This window comes from Tripterygium wilfordii, chromosome 6, assembly GCF_013401445.1.
Source record: "Tripterygium wilfordii isolate XIE 37 chromosome 6, ASM1340144v1, whole genome shotgun sequence".
NCBI lineage: Eukaryota > Viridiplantae > Streptophyta > Magnoliopsida > Celastrales > Celastraceae > Tripterygium > Tripterygium wilfordii.
This window is the reverse complement of record NC_052237.1, coordinates 10,498,978-10,521,995: the sequence shown is the minus strand read 5'-3', so window position 1 is coordinate 10,521,995 and position 23,018 is coordinate 10,498,978. Positions and strand designations below refer to the sequence as shown.

Sequence of the window (23,018 nt, the reverse complement as noted above, 5' to 3'; positions counted from 1 at the left end):
TTCCATAGTTGAGGGATGGAAAATTATTTAATACCAATAATTTTTATTTATTTTGGAAAAGATAACAAACAAAGAAAGGAAGGAATTATTGAGTTGACATACAATAAACAATCACATTTCTCCCACAACACACCAACCTCCATCATCATCTCCCTCAACTTGCTCCAATACAACTCCCACATCACCAAAACCCAAATCATCATCATAATCAATCCTTGCTGATTCATCAATCTCTTCCTCTTCTGCCATGAAACCATCCTCATGACCTTCATCATCCATGTAATGATCACTACTATCCAAATGATCCAGGATCCTAGTGGCAGAAGACCCAGAAATATTGAAGCCGGGTCGCCCGTTTACCGCCCGCCAAGACTTCAACCGATAATTGGAGACCACATCACTGGACTTAACCTTCTGGGTGCCTTTGGTCTTCTCCTTGGACTTGGTAGCTGGGTGCAGATGACATTCAGTGCACCTTGGCTTACCACACTTGCCTGTGAACTTGGAGTGGTTGGTGGGCTTGGGTCGGACCTTTGTGAATGACCCGGCTGTTGGAGGACAATCCAGCTTGTTCACTAATCTGGAGTAGGGTCTCGGATTCAATGGGTCGGGTAAGACCCGAAAGGTCCTAACCATCCCATGTTGGCGTCCCTCCCTCTTCATTTTTGGCTAAAATGGGTTGTGGGCTTTTGATGTGATGAAGAGGTTAGATTGTGACTCTATATATATAGTTGATGTGAGGAGAGAGAGAGTTAGAGAGAGAGAGACTTGCAATGCAAGGAGTGTTGGGAATTTTTAATTGGTCATAAAGTTCTTGTTGAACAAGCCATTTGGAATTGACAGATTATCTTTGTGGACTGAACCATGTGAGAAAAAGCAAATAAAATAAAAGGCAATTTGACAACTCATTTGGATTAACAAATCACTGTTTTAAGTCTTACATGAATAGATTATACTTATTGATCTGGATTTGCTAATAAACATCATTTTTACCACTCCAACTAGTGATTAAGGTGTTGCAACAAAATGATCTTAAGAGGGCCGATAAGGGTTTGAAAGAATTAAAGCAACGAAATCCAATATGTCAATGAATTAATCTAATTCCTTTGACTTGACGCTCACTCAAAGCCGAGAATCGAACTAAGAACTTTTCAAGTACATATTGTTTGGTCTCAAAGAGATTCACCAACTAGACTTTGGGTACTGTAAAATCAATATGAGTGTCTAAACATTTTTCTTTTATTTTTTAAAAATTATATTTATATTTTGATCAACTTTCTGAATCTAATGACATATTTTTTGTTTGAAACAAAAATTAAATTCAATATGAAAAATGTATATAATGGGCCCGTTTGGATCAACATTTTTTGGAGCATTTATACTACTTGCTAGTATAAATGCTCAATGTCAACCAAACAACAATTTGCAACACATATTCCGAGGCAATTTCGTGCAGCATTTATACTACTTTGTGAAATGCTCCATCAATGAACAATTTCACTTTTTTTACCCAACTTTTTCCAATCTTACCCCCAGTATATTATTGATTTACCAAATATACCCTTAGATGACCTAATAAAATTTAATTAACTTACCAAATAATGTATACCCTTACCAAATAATGTATTAATTAAATTTAATTAACTTGGTAATTTATTAATTATTTATTAATTTATTATTTTCTTCAATTAATTTAAATACATTTATTGATTTTATAAAATTTATATGTTTTGATACAGGTATACAATTAAAATGTATAATACCCCTACACGTAATTTATTCAATACGCTACACAACACAAATGTTAACAGTAAAAGTTCAACCAAACACCTATCCAGTATTCAAGCAGCATATTTGCTACTAAAATTATCCAACATTTCTGTTACCACTATTTCTGCTAGAATATCTGCTACTTTACAACTGCTCTACCAAACTAGCCCAATGTTTCCAATTTATATCCAACATTTTAGGATTGTCATGAACTTTTCATGTTGAATTTAATTTTTGTTTCAAACAAAAAAATATCATTGGATTCGTAACACCGATCATAATATCAATATAAATATAATTTTTCAGATTTTTTATAAAAATTTTAAGTTCCCTTATGGAACTACAGTGGGGGCTGCTGTAAAAAAAATTGCAGCAGCCCCATGTCATCCCTAGACTTTCATAACAAGACTTAACAAAAAAAATAAGAGTGCGTGAAAGCACTACCATGACCCGCACTACCAAGAAAGCACACATGACCATTCGAGAGTACAATTCACCAGAGCTTTTAGCCAAACTAGACATTACATGCTCGACCATTTTGTCCAGGAAGGCAAACAGTAAATCAACCTCTCAAGAATAAAGTTTCAGTTGGGTAGCTATAAATGAGTATTCAACAACTGCACAATAATAATACACAAAGCTTTGATCTGTACTATAATTACACTTTATTAAATACTTTTAAGTTCCTAAATGTGTTCCAACACACTTTTGAATGCATGATTCTCAACCATGTCCAACAGGAAAGACTGTTATCGCGAGGTATAAGAAAGAGCAAATGCGCTGATATTCTACACAAATTCGTGCATTTCTTCTTTATGTACAACCCTTCAGTCGAGCTAATCCTTAAACGTTTTCTGACTGCAGGGGTTCAGAAGGCACAATAAGAGGCTCTACCTTATCCTTGCTGACTTTGGGAGTTGTTTGAAATTTATTTGCAGGGTATAAGATATAATGTTGACACATGAACAGAAGGTCGAAGAATATGGATATCTGCAAAATAAATAATGTTCAAAACAATTTAGGATTAGTTTGGAGCTAAGAGTTTAATCAAATCCATTACGCATGATAGAGAAAGCCAGAGCTGAGGCACGAAGTTCAGTAGGATTTTAGAAAACCAAGAGTAATAAACTTTGATAGCAATTGTCAACCTCCTGTTTCCCAATTCATGCTATTCAAGTTACATTCGAGGCTTATTTTCTGTGTTGCCTTGACAATTGTAAGAATTTATACTACGCACTTTCATATCATCTAATATATCTTTTTCTTTCAGAAAACAAATAAGTCGACATAAAATTTTGGCTTTTAAAAGATATTTTAGAAGAAAATTCAAGCGAAGAATTGGGGTCAATGGCAAAAATAAGTCATATTCCCACATCTACTAACATGACATTGATGTCTACACTTAAACAGTGGCACAAGGAACAATAAAAAATCAGAATGGCAGAGAAATTTCCATACCAGCGAGAGCAATGTCTTCCCTATATTTCCATAGAAGTTCACCCATGAATCTGAGAAGAAAATGAGACCAAAAGTCAAACATAATGCATTAAGAATGGTTGCAAATGGTCAGTTATTTGGTTGTGGGAGAATTAGCATACTTTGATCAATAGACTGCATAGCCATCTGTCCATAGCTTGACATCCCTCCAAGAAAATCTAGTAAAATGTTTCCGATGCTGAAGCCATCCGTGCTCTTTCGTCTAAAGTTCATTACCGCCTGTGTCTCATATGCAATATGTTAATACATAAGAATGAGCAACATGGCAATCAAGAATAAAAATCAATGTACCAAGACAAAGCTTTAATCATTTGCGTAACTTTGCCCTCAATCACCTCATGATGCAGAGTTAATCAACATCAAAGCGAAATCATCGACAAACCAAATATCAGATCAAGGCTTTATCAAGGGAACATGCAAGAAATGACAATTTCTACAAAATCCTAAAACAATGAACAAATGGCAAGACATTGAACAAAGGCAAGATATCATATAACAGAAAATACTTGTTTTAAATATGATAATATTTTATAAGGGCCTACGAGGAGCTGGAAAATTTAAGAGAGGAAGAAAATTTTTAGGGAACTTGTAAGGAGAACTGTTAGTACTAACAAAAGGAAGAAAACCAGTAAAAATGCAAATGGGAAATAAGATAAGTAGAGTTGAGAGAGATCCCAAAATCTACCTTTACTGCTCATTTTGCCTTGTTTACGTCAAACTCAGAATCATTCTTAGAATCATGTGAATTATTATGTCATTCAAGTTGCTGGATATAGTAGAAAAAACACATTGGGTATTTAATGCAAACCAAAGGATTAAGGGAAACTTCCATAGTTCCACCATATATCCTGCAATGATGTGTGACACTGAATGTGAGGCTGTCATGAGACATGCTCAAAATCTGAATATAACAGAGATGAAAATGTCGGGTTAGACGAGGGGAACTGCAAGGAAAGTAGGGACAACAAACAAGAAGTTGCTCCAATGGATGATTTGAATAACTGAAAATTGTCTAAGTTGATTTCAGCATGTATAAACCTAAATATAGAGGTACTGTATAAACCTAAGGATAGAGTACTCCGATTGGAAGAGTAAAAAGAATTTCACCCGTAGACACAAAGAAGAGAATAAAGAGGCCAAAAGAACATGTATAAGTAATATGATATGGATATTGTAAAATAGCAGCATAGCTTTAGCTGCGATCAAATGGCTAGAGAATCCATTTAGTAGATTTTGATTAATATTCCTTAAGAAGTGATGTGAGCTGTTTCGATGATCATGATGATGAAACAAAATCACTTTTCAAAACAGAAACCATGGTTATCCTACGAAATTCCACAAATTAGGAAAGGAGAGAACATGATTGACAAGCAGAGAACTAGGCATCAACAGAAAACTGGACTAGTTTGTCCTGTTCTAAGTTAGTTTTAAAATAAAAACTATATGCTTCACATAAAATTAGTGAGGTATTAGCATTACCCAATACTTCTAAGTGACAAAGAAGATCTTAAAATTTCCAGCCTGCACCTGATTTTATATCAATTTATGGATGTTTCTGTTGTTTCTAATAGTTTCTGCTATAAGTGGTAATATGCAGCAGACACAGCTAACAGGTGGGCCACGCCTTTACTATATTCAAACAGACATTAACAAAAACAATAACCTCAACCCAATCCCAGACAGCGTTTTCCATTTTTCCCACTAAAGTTCTTCCAATGCATTATTCAGCAAAACATCTCATTTTCTAACAGTTTAAATAAGGCATGGAGTCTATGACCACATGCAATTCACAGAGACTTGAAAGTCATGCACATCTATCGAAAAAGACAACAAGAAAATTAAGCCAAGCTTTGATAACTAATAGCACAAAATACTTCAACAGCAAAGCAATACTGACCTGCGGGATATACTTTATGACTGTCATAAAAACTTGAATGGAACTGCAACAGAAGTGAAGTTACAAAAGATTAGAAACAAAACTCAAACACTTGTCACTCTCCAATAAATTATAACTATAGTAGTCAAATACTCATATATTTTGGAAACTAAACAAAGAAATAAGAGAGAAAGCAACTGCTTTCAACAATTCAGCATAAAACTCAAGATAACTAATTCTGAACAGCACTAGAATAACTGGGTACAGGAAAAAAGCTTTTCTTTAGAGGATCATCTATCTTTTTGTTATTCCCACGGGGTGTGTGAGTGTGTTCACTGTTCATAAAACACGGAAGAATATCAATAAACATAAAACAATTTCAAGGAATAACAATTTCACTGCTAGAAGTAGATGATTCTTAGGACTCTGCAATCATCCGCTGCCGAACTTCAGTGTATCATGAAGCCAAACCCAGTACACCCAGGGTGCCAAGAAGATATAAAGAAGAACAAAAAAAAAAATGAAAAAAAAAAACTAGTTTTAACCTCCATGATGTCTAACCAAAGAAAGAATTATGGCTTTACAGAATTATATTGCCTTACCATGAGGATGCGGTGTGTGCACGTCTATTGTTTTTTTTCATTATGAAATCAAATGAAAACTTAAAAGATGATTACAATGCCCAAACAAATTCGTTTAACTTTAACCAAGGACCCATAAACCAGAGATTGACTTTGCTCTCTTAGTATCCTCCAAAAGACCTCTTTTTTCTTTCCTTCAACAGCATCCAAAAAATGGGCCTTGAACTCATTTTATTCCTTTCCAGTTCCACCATAGTCGAATCTCCAAGCTTCAAGCTCTCTTCCCACAAAACCAGCTATAAGCCAAGATATAATCATAATATGCAGTGGCATATCCCAAAGTTTCTTAATCCAACTACAGTGAAGAATAAAACGATTATCAGTCTCCACTTCTTCCTTGATTAGGAAATACTGGAGGTTATATGCTCCTCGAAAGCTAGGGTTGCTACTTTCCATTTTAATTCTCTGTAATTTCAATTTCTTTTCTCAATATCAATATCAACTATCTCATCAATCTCCTCATTTGGAGTCTAGAATCTGTTGACTCTTATCAATCTCCAGAAAAAATTATTCACCCCTTTCTCTTTTTTATATTCAAGAGAAGTCAAACACATAACCCTTAATCTCCCTCACAAACTGTAGAATCACTGCTTATCCCAAAAGATTAAGCTTATAGGAATGTGCTATTGTGCTCGAAGCAGTCTTAATTGAGAAGGCCCAACAAGTGGAACACTTTTTTACACTTTAGGTAGGAGGTGAGTTTTGAAATCAAGATCTGGATTAGGCCAAATGTTTTGATACTATGTGAAATCATCAATTCTCTCAATAGCTTAAGTTGATGGAAAAGTTCCCCCCCCCCCCAAATGCAGCCCCTTATTCCTCATCAACTCAAATAGAGATGGAGAGCTTGCTTTTAAAGAGCTTGCTTCACACAAACATCATTCTTAAATTCCACCAAATTACCATTTTCTGGTTGTATAATTTAACATTGTAATTTCTAAACCTAGAGTATCGAACAATACTAACTTTGTTTCCCACTGTCCAAGGCAGACGGCGGCCTATGCCAATGTCTCATAGTAGCTCTACGTTCCAAAGTAGTACCAATGATCTTAGAGCATTGGCAAGAGCTGAGAGTCCACCTCTCAAAATCAGCCACAAAAACATCTGATTTCCTAGCATTAATTCAACATTAATCAGAAGTTAATGAGATTTTTAAGTGGCTGTAACCCCAACTCTGGATCAGCATCAACAAAATTTAAGTTAAGAGACAAGCCCACATGTTTACGATATTTTTATGCAGATACTAAGAAAGAAGCCAAACATACGTTAGTATAAAAAAGTTAAAATAGAAGACTAAAAAATGAGCAAACTTACTTGAAGATCGAGATGAGCCAAAGCCAAGAATGTCTAGGCAAAGCTATGAAAAAACATATTCCAGCAAATAGCCACACAGCAGCGACAATCGCCATAGATATTTTAGAAATCTTTTGAGGTCCACGCTGAATAGGAAAATCAATTAAAAAGTTGAATAATTGATAGCATGAAAATGATCAACATATGCGACAAAAGAAAGTATTAAGCTGTTAGAGCACTTACCTCAAAAATTGCAATTTGGACCAAAGTGATTGCTGTCAACAGGACAGCATGCAGTGAAAAAGCAACATCGTTTGCAGCTACAGGGATCATCTGCAATAAGTAGAAAGTATTCAAGATACACGAAAAAAAGAAGAACATATTAATATAAGATGAAATTATATATACTCACAAAATAGGTTATCTTTAACCTTTAGGTAAAAGAATTCAAGGACACCAAATCAATACAGTACTATTGGCAAAACTTGCTCATCAATATTATCAATATCATAATTCCAGTCCAAGAGCTATTCATGTTGATAGCCTCCAACAATGAACTAGCCATGTTACAAGGTTGCATGGACCCATTTTATGCTTTGTAGCTGAATCTGCATTTTCGACTTGGTTTTACATCAAAGTTCACTTCCAAACATTCTCATCAACTAGTCTCCTAATCAAATAATCCATCTTGAACAAACAGAAGTTTAACGGTAACTTGCAAATAAACATACGCAAATAAAAGTTTTTTTATGCAAAAAATCAGAATTAAGTTACTATAACTGAAGCTAACATGAAATTTTTGAAAGAAAAAGGCTGAAATGATGGATTTCATATAAAAAGAGGGAAAAAAAATACCTCTCCATAACCGTATTTCTCGTAATACTGCTTCTGGATAACAGGGCTAAAGTAGAGGCAAACGTTGTATATCATATAGGCGGAGTGCTTTGTGAGATTCAACAACACGAAATCGAAGTTCAACCCCACCACACTACGACGATCAATCGCAAACCAGAGCATGAATCAGATTATAATCGAAAGACAAAAGTAACTAAAAGATGTGTCGAGAATCAGAAAAATACCTTCTGCGGCGGAAGTTGAGTATGACTTGGGGATAGAAACTGATCGACCATGAAACGAAGGCGAGCCATCCAAAGATCTCGTATAGGACCTCCAGAGGCGTTGAATTCCACGACGCCATTTCTCCTTCTCTCCCAGGTCTCGGGGGGTTTCACCGGAAGAGGAGGAAGAAGAAGATAAATTGAAATCTGTGTCCTCCTCCTCGGCCTCGTGGAGTTGGCGCACGGTGGGGTGGTGTGATTCAGTTTAAAAGATTCCTTTTGAATGAATCTGGACCGTCTAATGAACTTTGGGCGAGATGTTAATTTAATAATTTAATAATTGTTGGCAGTTACAGGCCTAAACTGACTTTTAAAAAGCTGCGGCTCATCCAAAATTCAATGAACATAGACACAATAACAAGGGGATTAAAACAAGACCATCTTTGTAAACCTCATTTTCTTATTTATCCATTTTATTCTTACACGTTACCTATCATATAATGGCCAATAGGTAAACAAAAGAAGCATCCCTTGAAAAGTATCGGTGTTAAACTGTCTGCTTGATCAGTTTTTTAACATAAATTTAACAAATTAAAAGGTCAATTTTGTTGGGTTTTCTTTTTTTATTTTTGATCAATTTTTTTAGATCGGTTCAGTATTTTAGTGGAGAAATTTGTAAAATCTTTTAAAAAAACCGATCAATCAGTTCGGATTGACAAGTGAAGAAAATTGATCCCCTACTTGATTGGGTGAAGTATGACTCTGGATTTAAACCCTTAGTGTACTCCAGCTTTTTTGGTGGCAAGCAGGAGGAAGGTCTTGTTAATGCCGTAGAAAGTGTTGTGAAGAGAACTGATGACTGTGAATTGGCAGCAATTGATGCAATTGCAGCGGGGTGCGCACTCACTGATCATTGCTATTGGAATCTGTCACGGGAAATTGGGGATTGAACAAGCGATTGAGTTGGTTAGACTTGAAGAAGATTTGCAGGTTTGTCTCGTCAACAACCCCCCCTCCCCCACCCCGTCACCCAAAACACACAGACATTTTACTCTCTCGTTGGTACTTGGAAGAACACATCTATTCAAACAAAAACATGTATATACCGTCTTTTGAGGCATGCGTGGCTGTTTGTTCCACAGGTGGATATAGATGGGGTCTAGTTGAAGGTGGTCATGATCTTGATATCGCTGATCTCAGAGTACAAATATCCTCTGCAGCTGCATTCCTTGGCCTCTCGAGGAGGATCTAATCTCTGGGTATGGTTACAACTGTTGGTTTGTTAAAGTTAAGTAGGGTCTATCTGGTTTTTCACAATCTCTACACACTAGATCTTCAAAATTGACAAGACAGGCTGATATTATTTCAAGATTTTGACAAGCAAATAAGGGGTCACAACTCATACAATGCTGTCAAATGAACAAAAGCTAACAATGACAACGTGCTATAATCTTGAACCTTTTGAGGTACGCGCATGGGATGGCTTATACAGTAAGTGCATAAATTATTAAAAACAAATCATATAGTTGACTGGTGCTCGAAAAATATTCCAGAATAACTGGTCAGATGCATCACCATGCTTTCACAAAATTCGAACCTAAATGCTGCTCTCTAGCTGGAGGCAGGGCCATGCTGTAGCTTCTTGATATGTGTGATTTGCTTCCCAGGATTCAAACCCTTCGGGCATGCACGGGCACAATTCAATATGGTATGGCAGCGGTAAAGCTTAAACTCATCGTTTATTGCTTCCAGTCGCTCCTCAGTATACTCATCACGGCTATCACTAATCCACCTGCATTTTTTAACCAGCAAAGTTAGGACAAATTTTCTTGTTCTTTTGGTTTCTAATATGAATGACACAAAATATGCCGGAAAAAAAAGAATCCAAACAAGAGTACAAGCTATGCAAAGAGCGCGAACAAAACTATTCTCAAGAGCTGAAAGAATGATCCCAGGGAGTGAAAAATTAACTTTGAAAGTCTCAAGCATTAAGTTAAGAAGTACAAGGCAATCAATCTCATTGAACAATATTCTTATGAGCGTGAACTAAACAACCTTCAGAGCTGAAAGAATGATCCCACGGAGTGCAAAATTAGAGTCGAAAGTCTCAAGCATTAAGTTAAGAAGTACAAGGCAATCAATCTCATTGGAAAATTATTTTCAGAAAGCAAAAATCTAATAGTATAGGCAAGTTAATCAAATCCTTGCCATCTAGATGCCTCTCAGCCTCACTTTTCCTAGAAATGGGCAATTTCTTAAGAGTAAAAATGATCATGGACTGACTTATTTGTCAGTTAAAGTTAATGAATGAATAACAAGTAAATTAAAAAAGTAAGACCTCATGCAGGTATAAAGTTAAAAATATATTCTACCAGTCTGTTGCAAGTGCAGTTAGCTATGTACAAGTAGTACTATATATAGTTGGAATGCGGATTACTTGGGTGGAGCACTAGCAGATGATTCTACCGTGGTGAGCCTTATACAAACAACTAAATAAATCTAATAAATTACTAAGATCAACATTTGTAACACATTTTCTTCAATTAAGTTCCAATTTATAAGTGCTCAAATATTTTATACAATCTCATGGCTAAGGACAGAGAAGCAGAGCAAAATTCCCTTTGCACAAATCATCAGGTTCTCATTTTAACAGATTAAGATATCCAGTACACTTAAATAAACTAAGAATACCACCTTCTCAGGTGACATTGAATAATTCCCAAAAATAAAAAACAGAAGCTATTAAGTAACTGAAGAAAATACCAAACAAAAGTTTACAAAAAAAAAGGATGAGATAATTGCATAACAAGCACAGACTAATAATTCACGGATAGAATTGACACCAATATCCTAGATCATTTTTCCAGCATAATATAAGGAATAGAACAATACATACAGAAACACACATGGAAGGATAACACCAAGAGAATTCAAACACTGATGCAAAGCCAACATCAATCAAGAAATATACACCACTATCAATCAAGAAATATACACCACTAACATCTAATTAACATTCACTTCAATGAAGCAACTGAACTCATAGAAATCTAACCCTTTAACCATTGCATTTATGCCAATTAATATTAATTGATTTAGCTGGTCGTCTTGAGTGTTAGATAACATAATCCTGACCGTCTCCAATCAACAAGCCGCCAAACCCCAAATATCAAGCAAAGTAGCAAACCAATGAATCTCTGATGCAAAGCCAAAGTAGTTGGAGACTTCAAGAAAATCGACACTAGTATTACCTATTAGCGTGGAGCAGAGCAGCGGGACCAAGGTAGGACTCAGGGTTCCACCAGTAACTAGGGCAGGATGTGCTACAGCAGGCACAGAGAATACACTCATACATTCCATCAAGCTTGGCCCTGTCTTTCTTGCTCTGTGGGATCTCCTTCCCAGGATTCGGCGCCGGGCTCTTCCTCTTAAGCCATGGCTCGATGCTTTTGTACTGATTGTAGAAATTAGTCATATCCACCACCAGATCCTTAATCACGAACATGTGCGGCAACGGCGTGATCATCGATTCCTTCCCCGACGGAATCTTCGTGAGGCAAGCGAGACCATTACAGCCGTCGATATTCATAGCACAGGAGCCGCAGATTCCCTCGCGGCACGATCGACGGAAAGTTAGGGTCGGGTCGATCTCGTTCTTGATCTTGATAAGCGCGTCAAGGACCATAGGCCCACACTCCTTGAGATCGATCTGGTAGTCCTTAAGCTGGGGTTTGGAAGGGTTGTCCGGGTTCCATCTGTAGATTTGGAATGTCTTGAGATTCATGCTCGGACGAGCTTTCGGCTCCACCTGCTGGGCCTCGGCTTCGGAGGCGTGTAGCCGAGCCGTCACGAGCCTCGACGCCGGCGATACAGAGTTTCTGGAGATCGAAATCCCTCGTCGGAGCAGACCAGTCGCCATGATTTGTGTTCGATAGGAGGAAACAAAAACGGAACGGACTGTCTAGGCGTGAAATGATAGTGGATGATGATGAGGAGGAGGAGATAAGTAAATGACTTAAATGGGTCAGACTTATAAGGCAGTGTTCAGGGGTAATTTGGGGATTTTGTAGGGGAATTGGAGGTCAAAATGGTGTTTACGTTAGGTTTAATTTGATGCCGTGGATTAGTTGGTGGGTTTTGGAGACGTGGCATGCTCGGAGCCGTTAAGCGCTAGGCTCTATGATTCTGTAGGCGCGTGTCGATCATGGGACCAGCCACTCAGTGGGAATTACGTGGCATAATTTGTTAAAAAAGGCTGTGGCTGGGATTGCATCTAGTGTGACAAAATTCTTTCCGACCTAAATTAAATTAAGATTGGACATAAATTATATGTCCAAAATTCGAGTCCGAACATAAATTTTTTATCAGATTTAAAATTGAGTTCAACTCCAAACACATAAAACTTATATGGTTTACTTATCCAGACCTTAATCTAGATTAGATTATTGTCCTAATTTAAATAATTCGGGTTAATTAAGTACGTCTAAAATTTAATTCGGATTAAAATCCAGACATATAAATATTTCCTAAACACGTGATCTAATTTTTGATCAGGATGCGACCCATTTACCGATGACTTCCTCCTTTTTCTTCGACCTTCTCTCATAGGTCAAAAAAGCCGATGGACCGGATGAAGGCTTTAGAACGTGTCCATTTTAGATTTTTAGTACTGCAATTAACAACTGATGCGGCAATTGAAGCCAATGACGCTTTCATTTTGTGTGTCAAAGGAGAAGTTGATAGTTGATTTTTTATTTTTTTTTATATATAAGCAGTTGATAGTTGATTTGGTTTTGTTTTGTGTTGTGTTGTTCGGATCTACGTATTAACTCGCAAAGCACGCATGCCACAGCTCATGCCTCCAAAGACGTTGAATCTTGATGGGAGAGCATAATCATCGGAGAATTTGTCAATGGTAATTGGCAAGCGTTTCGATTTTCCATCCACAAAAATAATTATAGTTAGTTCATATAGCTAACTGTATTTCATAAACATCAACAGAGAAACAAATTCAAACCCTAATGACATAAATAATCAAAAAAAGAGACACCAAACTAGAAGAGATAAGAACACAAAACAACAAACACTAGTTTAGATAAAACTGTAGCAGCAACTGAAGTAGCAGAATTGCTGTCACCACCACCAGATGGAGAAGAAGAAGAAGAAGAAGAGTCTTGATCCTCTGAAATGACTTTGATGATCATCCTCTGCCCCTTCTCACAGTGCCCTGAAACACCACTTATGAAGTAAAATGCCCCTGAATGCTCCAACCTGTACAAACTGTTCCCAATGTTGGAGAAGTAATTTGGGTGTGATGAATTGCATTTCTTGTAATCCTCTTCTGTCACCTCCATCACTGAATCCTTCTTGTACCTAAAACCTGTATAAAAAAAAGTTATGGGTTCAATTCAAATACAATGTTTGTATATATGTATGTGTGTGTATATATATGTGTGTGTGTGTGTGTGTACTTACGGACTGTGTCACCAACTTTGAACCTATTTTCAGAGGCCCAATCATTGTAGATTCTGGTGTCATTAGGAGGAGGGACAACCCAGCCAGTGTTGCCACCAACTTGGTACTCAAAGCAAAACACAGTGAGGTATTGAAGAGAGAAAATGGTTGACAAGAAGACCACCACCATTTGTGTTTTGGTGGTCATGGAGAAAGAACAATGGGAAGCAGCCATTAGCGTTTGTGCCTTTGGAGAGTCTTTTTTGTTGCAGCAAAATTGAGAGACAGACAGAATGGGTGTGGTTGGGGGGGTTTAATAGTGGTGGGGGGTTGGGGCTGTGAAGTTGGTTACTTTGAGAGTGGATATTGGGGGTAATGGGGGATGTGGTAGTTGCAATCAGCAATCTATAGGGGGGTTTCTATTTGACTTGGTCATTCATTTGGTCTAAATGTGAGTCAAAATTAAGTACAAATAATGTAATTACTAATTTCACCCTCCAAATGGGTTAGTGGGCTTTATTTATCTACGAACCCAATTCCAAACAAAAGGCCCAATGTCAAGCCCAAGCCCAAGCCCAAGTCCGTTTGTTAATTATTTCGACAAAATTTCATCTTTTGACATCATTTTTATTATGAAACATTCTACCGAAGTTACACTAGCAAGATACACTTTTAAGAATAACAAAAAGAGTACAATCAAATGGAGAGAACAGAAGAGTTACAGTGGTGCTCAAGACGAACGCGGTCATAATAGAAGAAGGAAGAAGCAAATGGAAAGAGCGGGAGGGTTGCGCTAGGAAAGATTTGTTGCGATTTGTTTCTTAAAGTGAAAGTCAGTTTTGCAAAACGTCAGTATCACTCGAAGTAGCTCTCGGGAGCTTCCACTGGAACCGAGAATCTTGCCATTTCAGTTTCAACGGAACTGTCCGTCAAACACACGAAATGTGAAACGGACGGTTACAATTGGACGAAACTGCGTTTTTTTGATGCAAAACGGAGCCCCAAACGGATCCATAGTATAAATATATAAAATTATTGTGAAGCAATTGTCACAAATTAAGTACACTTACCAAAAAAAACAAAAACAAAGTTGCTGAACTATTTGGAAGATCAGAACAAATCACTCGAATCAAATCAAATCCAGGAATCCACACATTTTCTAACATCCTTAAAGGGAACAAGCCTCATTTTTATCTACAATTGCAATTGCTCTGCAACCCAGTAAATAGAAAAATTAGACCAATCTATGCATGCATGTGTATAAAATTGAAAAATAAGGTTACAAGATAAAATCTTACAAGTATGGTTCCTAATTATGCAATGTCCACATCCCTTGCTACCACTGATTGTGACACTGACTCTTGGTCAGATCCATTGTTGTTACTTCTGCCTTTAAAAGAGTTCGAACTGAACATCCGCGCGAAGGCACTCTTTGATCTTGAAACTCTTTGAGGCCCATTGAGTGAGCTGCTGCCACCATCCTTTTTCGCAAGATCTTCCGATAGGGTCTTCACCAAACTATCAAAATGGCGTCGGAATGTGGGATACCGCGAGACAGATTTGGTGATCCCTCGAAGCCTTCATGATCAAAGATGAAGAAAAAAAGTTAGTTATTACAACAACTCAAATGGTAACAAAGAAAAGCTTTACACTAATACCTTCTGGCTAATGCATCGAGTTCGGCTCGCCTACGCTCAGATTCGGGTGGTGAGCCAACAAATGAGTTTTTCAACCTCTCGGGATCACCATTTAAAAGAACTAATTTGCCAAGGTAGTCCTCCTCTTCTGTTGAGAGTTTTACTGCTTTTATCTGTTCTTTGATAATTAAAAAGGGGTTGAGAAACCAATCGAAGACGGTGTCCTTAGGTCGGTTTGTAGTCGTAATCTCTGTAACTTCGTCACCTATATCGAGTAAACACATGAGAGATGTTTTGTATATAAAACCCACAGGACTTCTGAAAGTTGAAAATGAGACTAAAAGTTAAGAAGAACATTACTTTAAAGCGAGCGGAAGCTTTCACTTACTCAACAATATACCCGAAGAATTGGCATTTACAGAACGCAATAGCGCCTGTAGAAGGCAGTAAGCAGGTAATCCAATGCTAATCACCTTGCTGCCATCATCTGATTTGGCATCTTCAATGTCTTCCGGTGTTATTACTCCTCCAGAAACGAAAATTTCACCACGGCGTCGACTTTCTTTAAACAAGCTCTCAAGTAGCTGCATGAAACAAAGATAATTAGTCCCAATCTATGAGCTAATACATGGATGTTCCTGAAATTGTAATTTCATGGATAAGTCCCAGAATCAATTATGAATTCAAACATCGTCCTGAATCATTCAAAATAGTAGGTCCTTTGACACTAAATGGTATAACTACGAAGTACCTCCAGGGGCTTCAAGTCAATCATGGGATTCTTAAGCGATCCAGAGCGAGAGGGGTGACGCTTGAATGAGTTGGGCCTTGAGAAAGAAGAAGTGTGAGAGGCGGTCCTGGACATCGCAACCTTCTTTCGATACCGAGGCCTGTTGATCAGAAGTATTAAAATCTGCGATGGAGCATAAATCGAATATGAAAACTATAAATAAGAGGAACACTGAATAGAACCTAGGAAAGCAAGATCCTTCAGGCATGTCGAGAATGTCGTTGCTGTATTCATCATAAATTGCCAGAGAAGCAACAATATAGCTAAGTCCAAACCAAAAAGAGGACTCCTGTAAATTACACATGGTCAATTCATACATTTGCTGCAACTTAAACAGGAACAAAAGGACAGAAACTTCTGTATCTGAAAGGAGAAGTGAAAATATAGCGAACTCCAAAGGCAAAAGCAAGGCTTGACCTCCAGCTACATAAGAAAGCTTGGTTAGCCTTATAAAGGTTGGTTCTCCTCATTTAAGATGATCTGGGATATGTTTGATAAAGTCAATGCGGGAAAAAAAAAAACAAGGGAAGAGAGATGCAAGCTGAAGCATTATTGATAGTTCACAATGAGAAGAAAAATAACAGTAAAGACCGGTGTCAGCTTCATTGAGCTTGTTTGGAAACAACGGGACAGGTAATAACATTCAATTCTTGATGGATTTCCACATTTAAAGGCCAGAAGGTATAAAGACAACTTCTGCATATGACAATTACTTCAGGGTTAAACCCAGTTACTGTACTTTTGAGGTTCAATATGGTTGAGCAGGAAAAGTAATAATAATATACGGTTGCAAACTAAGTAAAGAATAGTGAAAACCTTATTGATAGTAAAATTTTGACCTGATAAACAACAATCCCTGCATAAGCACCAAGGAAGATGCTAGACACTACGGAGCCCAACACTGCCCCAACGACAGCCAATGGCCACAATAGGATAGCAAGACCGGCAAACGGTACACATATTGTCTCCAGGAAAGGGCCTTCCCGACCTATAAGGTCATGGAACAAACGATGCCAACCCTTAAAAAGCATGTATGGGCTTTTGAAGAGTGCAATAAGTGAGATCATTGGATAATCGACCACGATACCAAGCGTGGCAACTACAACAGCTCCAAAAAGATACAACAATCTGCAAAATAGTAATCAATAAGCCAATTAAGCAGAACAACATATGAAAATAAAATGGTTTGTCTGATTTTCAAACTTCTTTTTTCTCAGCATAACTACATAGAAGGCAGCAACAGACCTATATAAAGTGACCAATTGATCATTTGTATCCACAGAACTTCAGGACCTTCTTATGATCATTTATGTCAGATTTAATCTCTCCGAACTCTTCAAAAAGTGCTACATCTTCATAGGCAAAAGTAGATCCCACAAATAATTTTTACCATGTACCTTACTGCTTCTTACAGAAAATTTTATATGCAGTTACCAGACACCCATTTATGCAAGTTATGTAAGCTGCTTCTATAAGTAGTGACACCTCCAATCCAATTCTCCCAATTGGGCCATCAAAAGAAAATTCATCAAATACTATAATGTTCTCTACATATTGCATAAGTTACTCGATCATTGCAAATAGGATTAATCCCTAGTTAAATGAATTGATTTTAGGACTACAACTTGTTTTACAGGCTGCCAACGATTTTATTTGGTGCCTGGTAGGTAGTGGTAGTGGTAGTGGTACCCACTCTATTATTATAAAAATAAAGCATATATCATCCAAGCGGGATACTCATTTTATAGCAACATTGACCAGAACAAAGAACATGTTTTGGATTAGTATGCACAAATAGCAAACCTGATCTCAAGATATTTCCCATCAGGAGGCTCTTGATTTCGTAGGTCATCCAAGATTGAGAAGTAGGAATGATAACAAACATCTCCAAAATCCCTGACCACAGTGAAACTCCCTTTGACAGTGCTTATAGTTCCATCCTACACATATAGTGATGGAAACACCAATGTTATTCAAGAAAACAGAAAGAAAAGGCATATATTCTACAGTGGCTGTGTATCTTTGCCCACCATGTTTTATTCTCTGCTAAGATACACATATACCAAACTGCCATGGTGCCATTAACCAATTACTGAGAAAGTGGGTATTATGAAAAGCTTTAAATCTATCGTTAAACTTAAATCTTCGGTTACATTTCTATTTATCAAATACTGACAGTAAAATCATTCATAGCGGTAAAATGAGGATGTTCTTGTCCTCCAGAACGACTCTTTTGAGAGTCTGCTTAATATTTAAACTTGTTGATACTAAAGACATACATAGAAACAGTGTAAAAGCTGGTTACTCTTCCCTTCTCCAACAGCATCAAAGGTTGCAAATATTGGTGAAAGAAAGCCGTATAATACTCCACCAATGACACTCCCAACAATGCCAATCACCGGCCATAAAATCAAGAGAACTGGCAAGAATAAGCAGAGAACCAGCTTCAAAACCGGGCCTAACTGTTTTGCTCTGGCAGACATACACATATTAGAAAGTAAGTAGTAAAAACCAGGTAATAACATGGGATGAAAAAATAGTGAATGATTTTGGAGAGCACCTCACAATGCTATAATATGTCCCGACTGTATGAAATGGCCAAAGACCCAGTATGATGGCAGAGTTTCCAATTGTCATGACTAGGCATATGAATGGGCAGAAAATGATACCTGAAAATATGGTTTGGCACACATTTACTCAGACTTGGCAAGACTTATTATCCAATACTTTGAGCAGATAGATTCATTCACTTTATAGAAAACGTGACAATTTTGATCATAATGCCTGTTCTACTTGTATAAAAAACTCAAACCACCACCAAGGCAAGTAGCTTTTGCATATCATGAATGAAAATTAGTTTTACGCAAATTATTGACGAGATTCACAAGCCTGGTTGGAAAAGTCCATTAGTACACAATTGAACTGAAAAGGGAATGGAGCTCAAAAACCCAATTTCTATTTCATTCCATTAATGGTGAACTTTCCTTACAGGCAACATAAAGTAGAATCTCCAATTTTATTTGCCTCAACACAAAAAACCAAACAATATTATTCCCTCCAGACCTCCACAAGATCAACATACCACCGCAAAAAAAAAAAAAGAAGAAAAGAAAAGAAAAAAAGAGCAAGAGAGAGCAATAACTGAATATAAAATCAATTTCAAAATCCAAGATAAAGTAGTATTGCATCAAGCCTAAATTATACTGCGATCCTAATTGACGATGATTATAACTTCAGAAATTAATCGAAACAGTTACAGATTCTCATCGCAAATCTAATCTCAAGGATGGAATCTAGATAACCACATAGCCAATTAGTGCCAAAGAGAATATTACCAATACAAGAAAGATGCAGAAACAAGCACAAAGCAAGGAATGAAGTAGAAATCGCTGACCTTTAATGGTGCCCAGAAACAAAAGCCCAATGAAGTAAGGTAGAAAGCAAATGAAGTTCCATAAAGAAGCCAAAAAACCCCTTGGAGGCTCCATATCTCTCTACAATCCACACCCAACCAGATCCCCCAAAAATCACTAAACACCCATAGATAGAACTAATTACAAATTCCTCCCTGTCAAAGCACAACCCAATCTAAGACACCTCAAGCAACAAAAAAACCCTGCAAAGAAACAGAAAATAAAAATAAAATAGAGGTCATGAACAAATCTGCGGTAAAACCCACTTGAAAAACTTACTCAAAAGCAGTAATTTGCCCCCAGTCTGCAACCCATTGAGACAAAAGAGGCAAAAAATAATAAACAAAAGATGGGTTATCTCGAAGTGTTTACCTTTTTGAACGTTGAAGTTTGAATAACAAATTATTTTTGAAAATTCTAACATGGATGGGCGTTGCGGACCGAGCCGGAGGCGGTTGATAACCGTTGTGAGGCCTCGAATTTGGGGGGAATCGGGAACATATCAGTTACTCTCAGATGAAAGAGGATACGTGAGTGAAGCAAAGGATATAATTGCTTTTGGCCTTTGGTTTTTGGTTATTCCATTTGATTTTCAGAAGACCCACCATATGCCTCGGTGTGCTTACAGTTCAAGCAAAGCAACAACGTGAAAGAAGATGCTATCCTGTAAATCCGTAATAAAAATATAAGCCGTGTCGGAACGGTAACAAGTAACAACTTTGTCATCTCCCACATTGTGACCTCTCTGGAAACAATAGGCAAAGTACGAGTGGCGGTGATTTTAGCCTAATTCAGTCCTTTTCAGTCCTTCATAATGAGCATACAATATGTTTCATTTTAATAATTCAAACAGATTTTTTTACTTTCGATTAATCAACCCCTCCATGTGACAAATTGCTTAAGAAGCCATCTCAGTTTAATGAAGTGGCAAGCGGCATTTATGAAGTGACAAACCGTATTGACATGGCATAACTCATGCGTGCAAGTATCCAAATATCCCTAAATTCTTGAGGAAAATTTAATTACAAGTTGGGAGATATATTCGAGTTATCGAAATAGAACAATTTTCAACTTTGTGTTATTGAACTAGAATGTTTGAACATTCGGTAATGAAAATGTAATGTGACATATCTTTTGATAACGGTATCTTATAAGAACCCGAAATGATATTATAAAAAAAGTTTTTTTTTTTTTTTCATTATGATCATTAGTGTTTTTAGAAGTGAAAGAAGACGATTTTTGCAATTCCTGTAATAAACAATTTCTGGTTGTCGCCCATCTCAACCTAAACCACGCACATAATTTAGACATGAAAAATATCATTGAAAGCAAAATTGCCTTTAATTTTGAGGTTGAGTGCTCATTAAGTTCGTGGATTTGGCGTTGGAAATATGATGTTAGGAAAGTAACTTTCCTGGAATCATCTCTCCGTGCCAATATTTGGATCACACTTTCGTACTACATTCCTAGCATTTGTTTCCTTCCTACGTTTGGTTTGTGTAAAAATTACTATGTAATAATGCTTAGATTACTGAAATATCTTTATTATCATACATAATTTAAAATAATATATTAAACAGTTGAGATATAAATTATGTTCTGAATTTAAATCAAAATTTGATTTGACAAAATGTAGCATATACATATATAACACATTAATATTTTCTTTTGGTAGTTATATTTAGAACCTATAATTATATATGTGAAGAAGCAATACACACACATCTATATATGTAGCTTAATTTCATGCACAATAACAAAGTAAAATATGTATAGGTAAACTCTGGCGAATTGAACTATTTATAGATCTCATTAATCAAAATTTGAATAAACCCACATGACTAGCTAACACAATCACACCTAACAAATTGTGTTAAGATGTCAAATCTGCTTAGCCACTGAGTTACGCAGCTTTTTGTAAATAAATCTTGATGGATAACTGAAGGTACCAAAGGGTTTAATTTTAAGATAATTTAAATAATAATCCAATAAAAAAGTGGATGCCAAATATGAATGAGGCAAGGATATTTAAAAAAAAAAAGAAGGATTTGAAATCAAATATTATTTTTTAACTTTTGGAATATACAATATTATAAATTGCTGTTGACCAGGCAGAATTATCATACATCATTTGAATTAATTATCTATAGTATTGACTTGGTGCACCTAATCAGCCTTTTAATTTTTTAATAAGTGGAGCAAACGAAGTAATAAACAATATATATGTTCATCAACCAATCAAAATTAGCCAAATTGAGTTAAAAAGAACATCAACACGTTTTAAATGTACGAGTATTGGATTTGGGGGCTCCGCAATTTTCTAGAGTCTACAATTCATATCCAATTATGAAGAAAAAGTCATATAAATTTTAAAAATGAAAAAACAAAAATGTGGTGTGATATAACACATCTCTCAAGTCATTGGATTCCAATTGTAGACTCTACAATTTGAAACTAATTGTAGAGCTCCCTAATCCTAGAAGATCATACTTTTTGTTAGAGAGAGAGGCCCGACAATCAATTGGTACTCAACATTGATTGGTGAGAAATTATCATTCAAACACTTTTTCGCACTTATGTAATCAATTATGCGAGGCTCAACAAATAGATTATATGAGTTGGGTTCATATGACGGTATAAGAAAAAAAATCCTACATATATATATATGATTATAGTCACGATCATATGATTGATCAATTTTTTTAAAGAATAACATTGAAGATCATAAAACAAACCCTCACAAATTTTGTCAAGGGCTTCCTCTAGTAGCATGTTACAACAAATCAATCAAAAACACTCACTCATAACAACGTCATCATCGATCATCATAATTATGACACCTTACAAATTAACAAATATATGCATCCATGCATGCATGCATGTCAAGCTAGCTTGGCTTAGAAGAAGAAGAAGCCAACAACTGCGGCTGTACCAAAGGCAGCGGAGACCTTGACGGCGGCAGCACCAGAGTTTTCCTTAGCGGGTGCCTCAGCAGGTGAAACCGCGGGTCCGTCACTCACATCATCAGTTGTGGCAGGTCCCTCAGAAGCCTCGCTAGCCGGGGCAGGAGGGGAGGAGACGTCAGATTCTGGGGATGAGGCAGCAGGAGACTCGGACGAAGGTGAAGTGGCGGGGGCAGTGGATGAATCGTCCTCGGTGGAGGGGGAAGGACTGGTGGCAGCCTTGAGGGATGGAGGGGATTTAGGGGTGGAGGCAGCTGTGGGAGCCTTGGCAGGGGCAGGTGTTTCTGCTTTGGGCGATGATTTGGGGGCGGCGGTCGGGGAGGTGGTGGGTGCTTTATCTGCAGCAGAGACCACAGACCCGGCAACGGCGACAAAAATTAGGGCAAGGACAATGAATTGGCGTGCCATTTTTTTTGTTGGTGTTCGTGAATTAGAAGTGATTCTTGAGATTGCAGTATACTCTCTAATGTGATGATAGAGATTACACTGCGAAGCTGAAGAATGGAGGAAAGGGATGGGGATGGAGATTATATAACCCTAGGAGGGGAGAATTATGAGGGGAATGTGAGGAGAAGAAGAGAGTCGACGGTTATAAACGGTTAGTTTTTCGGGTTATTTTTGCGTAT

At 37.1% G+C, this 23,018-nt stretch overlaps 6 protein-coding genes across 8 annotated transcripts; all 6 read right to left on the bottom strand.

The window, feature by feature from the left end:
* Window positions 1-23: 23 nt before the first annotated feature.
* LOC119999361 lies at window positions 24-706 on the bottom strand. Its single transcript, XM_038846866.1, has one exon. The coding sequence runs from the start codon at window positions 661-663 to the stop codon at window positions 112-114; it is 552 nt and encodes a 183-aa protein (XP_038702794.1). The 5' UTR covers window positions 664-706; the 3' UTR covers window positions 24-111.
* Window positions 707-2,273: 1,567 nt separating this feature from the next.
* LOC120000943 (cystinosin homolog) lies at window positions 2,274-8,385 on the bottom strand. Its single transcript, XM_038849115.1, has 8 exons — window positions 8,157-8,385; window positions 7,933-8,065; window positions 7,321-7,410; window positions 7,099-7,223; window positions 5,165-5,207; window positions 3,369-3,486; window positions 3,229-3,278; window positions 2,274-2,760 (listed from the first exon to the last, which is right to left on the bottom strand). Exons 1-8 carry the CDS (start codon window positions 8,273-8,275, stop codon window positions 2,614-2,616), a joined length of 825 nt encoding a protein of 274 aa, XP_038705043.1. The 5' UTR covers window positions 8,276-8,385; the 3' UTR covers window positions 2,274-2,613.
* Window positions 8,386-9,469: 1,084 nt separating this feature from the next.
* LOC120001119 (succinate dehydrogenase [ubiquinone] iron-sulfur subunit 2, mitochondrial-like) lies at window positions 9,470-12,130 on the bottom strand. Its single transcript, XM_038849383.1, has 2 exons — window positions 11,387-12,130; window positions 9,470-9,927 (listed from the first exon to the last, which is right to left on the bottom strand). Exons 1-2 carry the CDS (start codon window positions 12,052-12,054, stop codon window positions 9,747-9,749), a joined length of 849 nt encoding a protein of 282 aa, XP_038705311.1. The 5' UTR covers window positions 12,055-12,130; the 3' UTR covers window positions 9,470-9,746.
* Window positions 12,131-12,953: 823 nt separating this feature from the next.
* Window positions 12,954-13,797, bottom strand: LOC120000730 (mavicyanin-like). Its single transcript, XM_038848845.1, has 3 exons — window positions 13,611-13,797; window positions 13,238-13,515; window positions 12,954-13,109 (listed from the first exon to the last, which is right to left on the bottom strand). Exons 1-3 carry the CDS (start codon window positions 13,795-13,797, stop codon window positions 12,954-12,956), a joined length of 621 nt encoding a protein of 206 aa, XP_038704773.1.
* Window positions 13,798-14,579: 782 nt separating this feature from the next.
* LOC119999279 (uncharacterized membrane protein At3g27390) lies at window positions 14,580-20,083 on the bottom strand. 3 transcript variants are annotated; one of them, XM_038846761.1, is made up of 12 exons: window positions 19,802-20,083; window positions 19,411-19,632; window positions 18,577-18,685; window positions 18,296-18,488; window positions 17,820-17,956; window positions 16,856-17,144; window positions 16,199-16,305; window positions 15,978-16,116; window positions 15,615-15,810; window positions 15,248-15,491; window positions 14,888-15,167; window positions 14,580-14,800 (listed from the first exon to the last, which is right to left on the bottom strand). In XM_038846761.1, exons 2-11 carry the CDS (start codon window positions 19,502-19,504, stop codon window positions 14,903-14,905), a joined length of 1,773 nt encoding a protein of 590 aa, XP_038702689.1. In that variant the 5' UTR covers window positions 19,505-19,632; window positions 19,802-20,083; the 3' UTR covers window positions 14,580-14,800; window positions 14,888-14,902. The 3 variants fall into 3 exon arrangements, with proteins under 3 accessions (XP_038702689.1, XP_038702687.1, XP_038702688.1); XM_038846759.1 differs by having other exon boundaries at window positions 14,684-15,167; window positions 19,802-20,082; XM_038846760.1 differs by lacking the exon at window positions 19,802-20,083 and adding an exon at window positions 19,709-19,765 and having other exon boundaries at window positions 14,684-15,167.
* Window positions 20,084-22,076: 1,993 nt separating this feature from the next.
* Window positions 22,077-22,929, bottom strand: LOC120000964 (classical arabinogalactan protein 6-like). Its single transcript, XM_038849151.1, has one exon. It carries the CDS (start codon window positions 22,798-22,800, stop codon window positions 22,327-22,329), a length of 474 nt encoding a protein of 157 aa, XP_038705079.1. The 5' UTR covers window positions 22,801-22,929; the 3' UTR covers window positions 22,077-22,326.
* Between the last annotated feature and the right edge of the window lie 89 nt (window positions 22,930-23,018).